This window comes from Peromyscus leucopus, chromosome 15 (assembly GCF_004664715.2).
Source record: "Peromyscus leucopus breed LL Stock chromosome 15, UCI_PerLeu_2.1, whole genome shotgun sequence".
NCBI lineage: Eukaryota > Metazoa > Chordata > Mammalia > Rodentia > Cricetidae > Peromyscus > Peromyscus leucopus.
This window is the reverse complement of record NC_051076.1, coordinates 63,400,976-63,413,420: the sequence shown is the minus strand read 5'-3', so window position 1 is coordinate 63,413,420 and position 12,445 is coordinate 63,400,976. Positions and strand designations below refer to the sequence as shown.

At 42.5% G+C, this 12,445-nt stretch overlaps 1 protein-coding gene across 2 annotated transcripts in view; it reads right to left on the bottom strand.

The window, feature by feature from the left end:
* Window positions 1-11,592, bottom strand: part of Actr3 (actin related protein 3) — a 46,374-nt gene extending 34,782 nt beyond the window's left edge. Inside the window, exons 1-2 of one of the 2 annotated variants that reach the window (XM_028874912.2) lie at window positions 11,519-11,591; window positions 11,151-11,307 (exon numbers count right to left, since the gene is read on the bottom strand). In XM_028874912.2, the coding sequence (XP_028730745.1) occupies window positions 11,151-11,194 (44 nt within the window). In that variant the 5' untranslated portion in view covers window positions 11,195-11,307; window positions 11,519-11,591. Of the gene's footprint in view, window positions 1-11,150 lie in introns of both variants that reach the window. The other variant, XM_028874911.1, reaches the window with a different exon arrangement.
* Between the last annotated feature and the right edge of the window lie 853 nt (window positions 11,593-12,445).

Below are 12,445 nucleotides of genomic sequence, written 5' to 3'. Positions count from 1 at the left end.
AACAAGCAGCAAACATTAGCTGGGGAAATATATTAAAATTGCTTAGAAAGCTTTTCTAATTGTAGAACTCCAGAGTTTTTCTTACCATCTGCAAGTAAATGTTCAACCTTACATAAAAAAAACCTAGTAGAATATTGGGAGAAAACCTGAACTCTCAGTCAACAGAGACAACACTATTCTAGTGCCCTCAAGTTCAAACTTGGAATCTAGCCAGAACTTAGGACCAAATGCACACAGGTGAGCCAAGTACAATGGCTCACTCCTGGAATCCTAGTATGTGGAGGCTAGAGTAGAAGGTTCTTGAGTTTGAGGCCAACTTGACTGATAGAACTAGTCCCAGGCTATCCTACACTCCCCTAGGAAGGACCCTGTCTCAAAAAACTGAATGGGGTGGGGTGGGATGGGGAGGGGAGGGGGTTCCACCATTTGGAAGCCTGGATCCTGATCCTACAAACATCTATAATGACAGAAGTATGATCACAGAAACAGACTTCTAATGTCTAAGCAATGACACTAAATTCACAAAGTTCCCTTCCATAAAATTAAAAGTAACAACAGACATCATCCCTTTCTTAGAATCAGTGGTTTCCTTCCCAAATGACTTGTCCTCCAGACCTCCTTACATGCCTCTCTATCCATTCCTGGAATAATCTCTTCCAAGATTGTCTTCCCAATCACTCAGACAATACCTGTCCATTATCACAAACAGCAGAGATTACAGCAGTAAATACTTCCCTCATGAAAGTCAATCACAAAGGCCACAAATTGTATGCTTCCATTTTTGTGAAATCCTAAAAGTTCACAAATCAAAGACAGAAAGTGGATCAATGCATGCAAAGGGTTGAGCTCAGGCAGAGGGAACGAATGTGACTGCTAGTGAGCAGAGTGTGGAAAATGTCCCCAGCTAACTGTGATGATGACCGTATTACCTGGTGACTATGCTAAACTACTCAATCGTGTGAAAGCCTTTAAATGTTACACCTAACATGCCTGATTTCTGTCAAGCAGTTTACACTAAAACAGAGCCTAGGTATATGATGTATTAGCATATGAAAAACAACTGGAACAGTGCCTGGCATACAGAATGTATTGTATATTTAGTCTTCTCTATCTTTTCCACTGTAGGGAGTGCTATTTTTTTTTTTCCCTCCAGAATCTAATTTCCAACGCCAATCGACAAGAACCACTGCTGAGGATTAAGTCTTGGTAGAGGCAAAACTTGTCTCATCTAGGAGGAAAAGAATATGTCATCACACATCAGGTACAACTCTCCAATCCATGGTCTAGTAACTCCAGCTAGTCTGCCAGAACTTTGAATCCTTCGTGAAGTGAGGTCTCAGCTTAGGACTCACGCTCTTTCTGCAGCACATCCTTGATGGGGCTCCTGCTGTCCAGACCTCCCTTCTTTGCACCTGCACTCAATATTTCTTTTCTTTTATATCCACTAGAATAATTGTTCTAATGTTACTGTATCCAAAAACGTCTACAGTGGGACTAATGTATACGGTAGGTATATTTCTTTTGATTCTTTTCAGTCTTCCTATCAGTTTTAAAGGCCACCCTCCCCCCACCTTTTTTTTTCCTTCAAGACAAGGTTTCTCTGCATAGCCCTGGCTGTCCCAGAACTAACTATGTAGACCAGGCTGGCCTCCAACATGGAGATCCAACGCCTCTGCCTTCTGAGTGCTGGAATTAAAGGTGTTCATCACCACCGTCCAGCACCATCTCCCCTTTTTAAAAGCTCAATCTGTTTTTCAAATAACTTCCCTTATGGAACTAGAACTTGAAACAAGATGAGCAGGGTCATTCACACATACTGACAAGGCCAGTCAGGGAATACTTCCACTCCCACAACAAAAAACTACAACAGGAGACAAAAATTTGTCTTTAAATACAATTTCCCACAACAGATTACAATGCCTTTGAAAGATATTCTAAATACAAAAAAGTTTCAGCCATTACTAATTATTTGCTATCACCATTACCCTTTATTATAAAGCAAAATTACAAAGACTTTTGAACAGTAAACATTCATGTCTTTATTACAATTTCGTGTTTTTAGATAATACACCCAAATATGCCATGTACTCCAGAAACAGCAACCTGATTCTACTTTCCAATAACTGGCTTCATTTAACCTACACAATCATTATTTCAGAGCCAAACAGCAAGTTCTCTCAGTCTAGTTTTCCATTTTCAGAGGAATTTACTTTCCTAAGTTCCATTTTTCATTTCACTTTGTTTCATATAGTTTCTAACATAAAGAATTGATAGGTCTCATGTGTCCCAGGCTAGCCTTAAACTCACTATGTAGCCAAGGACAACCTCCTGCTCCCCTAGTGCTGGGGTTCAGGCATGTACCACCATATCAAACTCAGCAGTTCCATTTCATTGCTCAAGAGATACTCACTTTCAAACTACAGAAATAGTCACTTTTAACATTTAACTATAGTAGAAATTATCTTCTTAATTGAACTAAGGAAAATTAATCTGCAATTGTCAACACACCCTTAGGTACAATATTTACTCATAGAATACTGAAATGGACCACACATAGTTCTTTATCATTTAACTTGCATTGTAATTGATCACTATAGCCTTCCTACACATTCCATGTTTATACTGAATTTAGTAGTTCTAAAAGCAATTAATTTTGTTTTTGTTTGTTTGTTTGTTTTTCTTGACAGGGTTTCTCTGTGTAGCTTTGCACCTTTCCTGGAACTCACTCTGTAGCCCAGGCTGGCCTTGAACTCACAGAGATCCACCTGGCTCTTCCTCCCAAGTGCTGGGATTAAAGGCATGCGCCACCACTGCCCCGCTAGGTAATTAATTTTTAAAGGATGAATGCTTAAGAAGAAATCTCTTATCTGGATTAAAAATTTAACCACTTACTGAGTACAGTATATTCCCACTAGGGGCAATCTCTAGACGGACTGCACATTGCTCCTCAAACTCTAGATGAGTGGTTCTCAACCTGGGTGGGCTGTGACCCTTTGGGGTCAAATGATGCTTTCACAGGGGTCTCATATTAGATATCCTGCATGTCAGATATTTACAATTCAATTTATAACAGTAGAAAAATTACAGTTATGAAGTAGGAATGAAATAATTTTATGGCTGGAGGTCACCACAACATAAGGAACCGCAACATTAGGAAGGTTGAGAACCACCGCTCTAGATCTACTCAATACCTCATGATCCTTATATCTTTAAAATATATCGTATCTACTTCTGTAGGATTTCTGAAAGAGTAATAACTAAAAAAAAAAAAAAAAAAAAAAACAAAACAAAAAACCCAAAAACTTAAAAAGGGCCTTAAAATGGCTGATTTACACAACCCATTCAGTATCTGTGGTTATCTGAATGAGAACAGCCCCAAAAGGATATGGGGCCTTGTTGGTGGAGGTGTATCACTGGGGGAGGGCTTTAAGGCTTTATTACCACAGTCACTCAATTAATGCATGCTTGAGCTCACCACTACACACCTCTCTCCTTTGCAGCGCTGGCTTTGTGTTTCTAGAAAAGCCCCCATAAGTGCTCAGTTCTGTAATTAATTCTATGTGAATTATTAGGTATGTCACTTAAATTCTGAAAAAAAATTATTAACATTTCACTTAATTTATGAAAGTAACAAAGTAATTGGTTTCTAAAAATGCTTATAAAACACATTATATTTACTTAAAATAATTTCTAAAACTTAATTAAGCAAGCATTTGTTTTCTACTTCAGACAAATATCAAAAAAAAAAAAAATCAAGCCTAAATTATAAGGTCTTTTGTATCCTAAATGCCCTTCAGGATTGCTATCCCTCCTCTTGGTAACCCTTTGTTCATAGTGAACACTCAAGAAGAAGTAGACATCCTTTCTCAAGAGTACCTACCTTACTTTCATGAAAGGCAATGCATAGTGCCGTGGCTTGTTAGACGGTGGAACTGAAATAAATTATCTTTTAAAAGAAGAACAAAAGCACTTAGGAAGAAAATGGTGGAATGTTCAGCCTCAGAACACCTCAATACACTCAAGTACCAGTTAGGGTAGAAACCAGTTAGGGTAGAAAGGGTGAAGACACACACAACACACAAACTCACTGCCACTCCTTTACTGGTTTCAAGGAACAAGTGTGAAAAAGCAAACAGCAGAGTTTAAGGCAATGGATCAGAAATGATTTGGGACAAAAAAAAAAAAAAAAACCCTGAAGCAAACAAACGTTTACAATATCACAAAACGCCTTTTGAGAACGAACATAGGGATGACATCTGTCTTTTTTGTTCCCATGATCATGACAGGTCTTTTTTGTGTCTTATGGAAGGCACACACACAGCAACCAAACACAAAGTAATAGACATTACTCTCTTATTCCAAAGAACCAAATTTAAAACATCACCTATCTTGCACTGGTTAATCCATGAATATTCTAAGGGCTTGGTGAGTGAGAATGCACATGTTGTAGTGTGGCTAGTTCTTCCTTTTTTATCATATGGCTATTACAGACAGGTAGTGTCATTAAAACCCTAACAAGTTCCAATAGAATTACAGAGAGCACTGAATGCTTTTATTAACCAGAGGACTTCGAGAAATGTGCTTGATGATAATTTTAGCCACTCCACACTTCTGCCTCCAGGACAACATTGTAACTATTTCACTCGTAGGGGAGCTGGGGAGTGGGACTTCTGGACAGGGGGTTTTAGCACAACTCTGAGATATTCCCCTTCTGATTAAAAAGTTTGCCTCTCAGAAGAAACAGGATGAAATAGAGTATGACTCACAAGCCACAGGCGCTCACTGACTCGCTGGCTCCCTAGCTCCCGTCATGACATTCCAGAAGCTGTTTCACACGGAGGAGGCCGGCGTATTAAAGAAGCACTGCAACTCTATCTTTCTGTTCTTTTCTCTTTTAATTCTCATTTATCAGCCAGTCTACAAACTCATAACGTCGGAATGTCTGACTTAAGGAAGTCCCTTTATTTCTCACTCCTCAAGGACATTTCTAGCTACAAAACAGCATTACAAATACAACTATTCCGATTCTACTGTTTTGTTTTTTAGTATTTATTTCTTTCGTGCGCGCTGTCAGGCCAGGTTCAAGTGCCTTCACCCACTGAGCCATCTCTGTGTCTCCCAAATTTAAAGGTTCTTAAAATTAATTCCTGAGCAAAGGAGATGACCCAGTGGGTAGAGGTTCTTGCTGCCAAGCTTAGTCCCCTGTGTTTCATCCCCAGGGCCCACACCCACACCCCAGAAAATAAATGTTAAAAAACAAAAACAAAAACCATAGGCTAACTCCTGTATCGTCCTAATCATTCAAGGTCAGGATCGTGAAATCCTCATTTATGAATTTACAACCCTAATTCCAAACCCTAGCTGTACTGCCTTCTCTCCTCTTAAATAAGCAAAACCCATACTGACTGCACCAGATACAGCAAGAAGGCCAAGGTCTGTGTGAGATAAGGAAATAAGCACAAAACATCATGTTCTTTTCCTTAAAAACTTTAATTCAAAAAAAAAAAAAAACCAGGAGGGAGCTAACTGATGATTATAATTGCAACATACCATGTTCTCCCCATGTGCCGAGCCCTGTGTAAGAAACCATTTTTAAGCATTATAAAACTAAATAAGGAAGAAAATTACAACTACTAAACCCTAAGTGAGAAAAGAAAGACCTTCTGAACTGGAAGGGTGCAAAGCAGACAGGTTCTTCCGTGGCAGGGCTTGAATTCAATTCCTCGCAAGCCATAAAGAAAGAGTGCACAGGGAAAGGGGAGGTGCAGACGAGAGCAGCAGTCTTCCAACATCCACTGTCCACTCCACCCTACCACCACCAGCCGACTGCAAACTGTACCTACCCCACTAGACCCTACCCACCCGCAAAGCGGCTGCTGAGTAGGCTGCTTGAGAATCATCCAGGAAACAGTGTGCTGGCTCATACCTGCCATCTCCACTCTTGGAAGACTGAGATAGGAAGACTGCCCTGAGTTGAGCTACGAAGTGAGCTCTAGGCTGCCCGGAAGCTTCAGTGAAGATTGTATTCTCAACAAACATGAGTAGACTCATCTAGGAAGCCCATTGAAACAAACGCTCGTTGACTCCACACACTGTGTACAGAGTTTTAAAAACCATACTCTAACTGGGTGTGGTGGTGCCAGTCACCTTGGTGTTTGCTCAAGAGGTGGGGACAACAGTGCCAGGCCACCCTGGCTACATGGGACTCAGTATCAAAAAAAGAAAGAACCAAGCAAAGGCATACTCCTATTCCTGTTTCACATTCACTCACTGTGAACAGGAGCAGATCTCGCAGTACAAGATCGAGTTGCTGCCATACACCAAGCCTTGTTGCTTGACCTTACTCTCCTCCACACAGTCCTACTACATTCCACTCAGTAAATGGACTAAACGTCCTGGTTTCAGCATCAACTACTCTCCTTGAGAATTTGGACTCCCTATCAAGTAGAGTTCTTTTACAATTAAGTTTTGCTGACATATAAAACCTAATACAGGAGATGTTGGAAATGTCAGTTCACATATAAAATCTAAACTTACATTATGTTATCCAACAGCCCAAAACTCACGAAGGAGGCAAGCAGTACAGGACAAGCAGCCACTTTTCCAATCAGCAGGGTGCACAAACAGCTTTCCTTCCTTCCCTTGGTAAGATGCTCTCCTGTGCATCTACCCAGCTCCTTGAAAGGATGGCTCAAATCTGACATTCATTACAGCTTGCTTGACTTCCTGACCACAATCACCACTTTCCTGAAAACCTGGAAAACAGCTCTTACTATCTGAAAAGCACATATCTAGTGTTTGATAACTGCCAGTATCAGCTGCCTGTGGTGGCTCACAACAGTCAACCCAGCACTCAGGAAACCAAGACAAGAGAATCACTGCAAGTTTAAGAGCAGCCTGAGTTACAGTGATTACTGCTACTCGGTGAGATTACTTCAAAAAAACAAAAACTGAGAGAACCCTGCCTTTATCCACCACTGTTAATGATTAATGTTAGGATTAGGATTCATGAGGGCAGTCTGTATTAGATATTTTTACTATAATTCCAAGAGTGCCTGGACTACTACTGGGAAGTATAAAGTAAACCTCAACCATCCTCAAGTAACTATCGAATAAATTAATTCCTTCCCAACCCAAAACACTGAAACAATTAAAAACTGTCCATGGTTGATCCTTCAGGTTCCATGTTACTGAACTTAGGCAAGTGGTTTAACCTCCTGGAGCTTAAGTTTCTTGTCTACATAATACAAACAGCACTGCTCAAGGAGAAGGGAAAGGGTGAGGAGCTGATACACAGCATTCACCACAGGCCTTGCACATGCTCTTACTAAACAGTAGCTACTTCCTGAGAAACCCCAGTCTTCTTTTTTTTTTAAGTAACAAGGAGATAGTGTAGAAATTCAAATATTCAGGGAAAAGTCTAAAGAAAGACAAAAAGATTTCACTAATTGAATCAAATTCATAAGGCTAGAATTATTTTTACAATATCACTGTAAACAAGAGTTAGGTTGAATTAATTTTACTAACAGAAAGACTGATGTATATAATTCTCTAAAAGGGGGCTCAAAGAACCCCACAGGCTCAAATACAGAACTTAGTTCAAGCAGCTACTCCACAACCTACTAACTAAATGATATTAAAGGTAATATTCTCCCTTCTCACTTGTAAAAAGCAAAAAGAGCTGTCAGAAGTCAAATTAAGATAGAACAAACTAAAACCTTGGCCATTGGATTCACCAGTAGCCAACCTTTCCCTTCTGTTCTTAAGAATAAAAATTCTGAACTTTGTTTAACAATAGCCCTGGAAAGGTCACTACACAGTGCATCCCAAAGTCAGTCTAGGTAACATGAACCTGGCAGGCAGTAAAGATGCTAGCAGGAAAGGAGTCTTAAGAACCTGTCTTCTCAACAGCAGTGTGTCTATTACCTTAAACAACATACACAAGTAATCAAGAGTAAGAGTTTCAAAGAATCTTTGTTATCAAGATATTATGAATGTTCCTGCCTTCTGTACTATTAACACATTACAAACAGAATACAGTCAAGAAAGAGAAACTTCCTAAGTATGCTTTCACTCATCCATGGCTTCTCACTGCTCTCAAACTCCTCTTTACTAATAGGATTTGGCCACAGGATGAACTATAAAGACCCTACTTTTACCAAAACCAACAAAAATATTTGTGCTTACAGTTAGAAGACTGCTTAAAAAAAAAAAAAGATTTGAGAAATTCTATAATTTATTTAAATATATCCAAGATTGCAAAATAAGGCTGTATATTAACCTGTTATTTAATCAGTGGGTATAACCCACTAAAGCAGTTTCTCAGTGAAAAACAAAATACATAAAGAGAAAAGAAAGTCCACAATGCAATGGTGGAGAAATGAGTGAAAACAGGCAAAAATGAAACTCACTTACAGTAAGTTTATTTACCCAAGCATTACATCCTTTTCATGCTTTAAAAATTGCTTTTCTCATCACTGCTCCCTCTGTCTGACTGGGGTCTGAAGCAGGGCCTTGTGCATGTTGAGGCACTCTATCCTAAACTACACTCCCAAGTCCTACACTTTTGTTTTGAAGCAACCAGATTTCTGAGCAGGAATTTTATTCTACAATACTTTGCCAATATAGACCAAAAAGTATGTTGCCATGATATGGATATGAAGTAAGTCTTTCTTTCTTAATTCTTTAGGTATGTGAAAAATACTCCATGACCTGAACCTGGGTCACGATGATGAATCTTTGATGACGAATTATGCTGGAGGATTCCTAATTTAAAGTTCTGGAATTAAACTTCATGTGTCCTAACTCTTACAGCATGTAAGACCACCATCAAGATTAGCAGACTATCACTTTTTGCCTAAATTCTTTAATGAAATGGGATGGGCAACCAGCAAATGTTTCACTCACTCTATAAGCATAACGATAGCCACCTAAGAGGTGCGTGTAATGGCTAAAGCATGGGGGAGGGGAAACACAAGCTAAAGGAGCACCTGCTGCATTTGGGGGAGTTATTTAGATGAAAAACTCCGTTAGTCAGTCTTGGACATGCTATTTATCCTGGTCACTGAGAGAGGGGTTTCCTGATAAAATTCAAGGTATGATTTCTAAACTGCTATACTTAATACCCAACTTGGGAGGGGGGTAGGGGATGTTACACAAAAATCCTTTTGAGAAGCAAAATAAACAGAACTCTAAACTGGGAAATTCAGATTGTGATCAAAGGTAAAAATACTGAATAGAGAACATGACTTTAATCAGTTCAATCTGTATCATAAATCAATGTCCAGCTAACCAATCCTTGTAAGGCGAGATGAGTGTAGTAATGTAATGATTTAGTAATTGAGATATTGGACAGAAATAGCCGACACAGAAGCGGCACCACTCCTCCTGGTCACTCAACGTGTGTTTTTAATTCAAGGTTACCCTCTCAGAAAAAAAAAAAGGTCACTTAGGGACAGCTAAGTTCAATGAGCTACCCAATATTACTCATTCAAAAATAACCAAGACTGCATTTCAAAAGAAATGCATAAAAAGAAACATCCTATTTAAGCTGTCTCGGCAGTATTTATAAGGTGGTCAATGACTACACGATTTCCTAACAATAACAATCATTTATAAAGCATGAAGTATTACATAGCAGTATCTGTAACTTCAATACAAGGCACTTGAAAAGTCCTATTCACTCATCTATTCACCAATTAAACTATATGAAAGGATAAACTTAAATATACATATAGAAACGCTTCAGGGGAATGAGACTGGGTTGAAAGAAAATCTAACTTTAATAGGATGTCAACTAAGAAATACATAGGAATTCCAAGACTAAGTATTTTCCAAGAAAAAAAAAAAAACTAAGATATCCGTTGTTTCCGGCTGCCTGGATGGTACGTTAGAAATAAAGGCAGGAGACTTAAGATTGGAGGAATTTACACAGACTAACTAGTGTGGGGGGAAAGGCATCTTTTAAATTACCGTGGAACAGTGAATAAGAGGGGAAAGGCTGGCAACTGTCCTCAAAACCACTGGTGTGTTTGAGGGTTAGACATCAACACAGGAGTCTCTCCACAAAGTATTTCAACCTAGAATATCAAAAATGAAGTCTTCTCTCTAAGTCACTGCACAGAGCAAGTTGTAACTCTCTAAAAGCTTCATTAATACAAAACCACCACTTTAAAGCCATTTCAGTCAACCACACTACTATCAGAAACAATTACTTTAAATCAATTTATACATTCCTTTATCCCTCTATGCCTCCTTTCGGCATTCAGGACACTGTCACAAAACGAACGTAAACGTTTAGTTTCCAGGGTGCGTCCCTGCTCTTCCCTCTCGGCCGCCCTCCGTGGGCACGAGAACATTTTTTTTTTAATTCAAACACACCGATACCTAGCACTCAGAATCCACTCTTTCTGCAACCTGCTTAATTTTGAAAGTTCTAACAAGACGTGCTAACGTTGGAGACGAAAAACTACCTTATAAGGCTATAAAAGACGGAAAGCAGGAAGCGGCTTTGACAAAACTGAGGAAGTTGCAGCGCGCTTGCTCACTAAGGGACTTTTTTTGAGGCAAGAGCAATAACCCCATGAGATCCTCCTCGCTGGAACTGAAATGTGACTTGGTCCACTGGGTAGTGGGAGAGGAGGCCAGGACTGGGTGCCGGGTGGAACACAGGCGGCGCGTGGGGACGGGGACGGGGGACGGGGTCCTCTGCAAAAGCCCCCATTCCAGCTTTCCATCTTCACAAGCCTGGCTCTTCCCTCTCCCCACCCACACGCCCTAGAGATTGAGGGTTGTCACAGCGATCTTGCAAAACCTGCAAGAAGGGAGCGCTTCTCTTTTCTCTCTCTCTCTCTCTTTTTTTTTTTCCTTGATCCCATGTCTGGCGGTCCCCTGTGAGTCCCCCAAGATCCCAAAGGGAGAGGAAGGGGAAGGAAAGCCAGGTGGGCCGGCCGGCCGGCCGGCCTTCTCAGGAGGGAAGGGCCTGGAAAGATCTTCGTCCCGGGAGGGCTGAGACGACCCGAGCAGGGAGGGAGGCTCCCGGCACCAGCCCTCGCCAGTCCGGCCGGCTCACCCCCCTCCCTCCCCATTCATCTCCCTCCTCCAGCGGTCCCCAGCCTCAGTGTCCCCCACCCAGAGAAGCCCCGCCGTACCCCGTGCCACAGTCCACCACACAGGCCGGCAGCCGTCCCGCCATCTTCCTCCTCGCCCGCCGCCGCCGCCGCCGCCGCCGCCCGTTCCGTGCTGCTAGAGGCCGGGGATGGAGGTGGGAGCTAGCTGACCATGCACTGGCCTGGGCCGCCCTCGGTCCTGAGGGAGGAAGGGAGGGAGCTGTGGGAAGCCCGAGCAGTAGCGAGTGAGCAGCAGCCTAGTACTTCCGCAAGCCCGGCAGGCTGGCCGGCCGGCAGGCTGTCCCCGCCCTGCCCCGCCGCGGCCTCCTCCTCCTCCACCCCTCCGCTCTCTCGGCCCTCCTCCTCCTCCTCCTCACTCCCGCCCCCACCCTACAACTTCTTCCCCTCACACTGCCTTTCCGCGGGTAGCCAAGATGGCCGCCGCTGCCGACGCCCCGGCCAGGCCAGGCCCCGGGCCGCGGTCGCGCCTACTTCCGGTTCCGGGTGGGAGGGGCGAGGGCGCGTGCGCCGTAGCGTGCCGCCGGGCGGCCTCGGCTCCTTTCCGGACATCCGACAACTCCACTTCGGGTTTTCAGACGGCTAGCCATCCCGAACTCAAGCGGAGCTTGAAGGGTTTTGGGCAGCACATGCGCGGTGGCGGGCAGCCGTAGGCCGCGGCTCCGGTTCCGACTTGCGGAAAACTCCACTTCGCGTTTTCCGTCCGGCGAAAGCCCAGAAGTCAGGCTGAGTTTCCAGTTCTGAAGCTGCTGCCTTTTGGTAGTGGTGGGTGTGTATGTCTGTGTGTGCGTTCCTTCTCTGCTAGCTTGAGGAAATGAGCAGAAGCGCTTCTCTGCTGCGGGGGAGAGCGGCTAATTGGAAACGTGGTCAGCAGCGTGCCCCCTTTATCGCTGTAGCACATCTTGATGAGCACTCAGGAAAGGGATGAACCAAGGTTTGTGTCCTGAGATTTATGTCAATTATTCTATTTACATTGTAGGTTTCAAGATCCCCAAGATGGTGGGCCTGTGCTTTTAAGAAAGGCAGGCGTCCAAAAGGTTAGATTATGTTCTGTGTTGCACAATTTCACCAAAAAAATATAAACAAGAAAAAAAACAATACATTGGGGGGTGGGGCAAATTTGGGGTTCCAGTGAGTGTCTTCAGGAATGGCAAGCATTTGGACCAGTGAGACAGCTAAGCAGGTAAAGGCTCTTGCAGCTAACCTGAGTTTGATCCCTGGGGACCCACATGGTGGAAGGAATAATAGACCCCAGAATGTTGTTCTTTGATTTTGCACAGTCCTCCGCGCCACCCAAGTAAATGTAAAATAATAAAGCT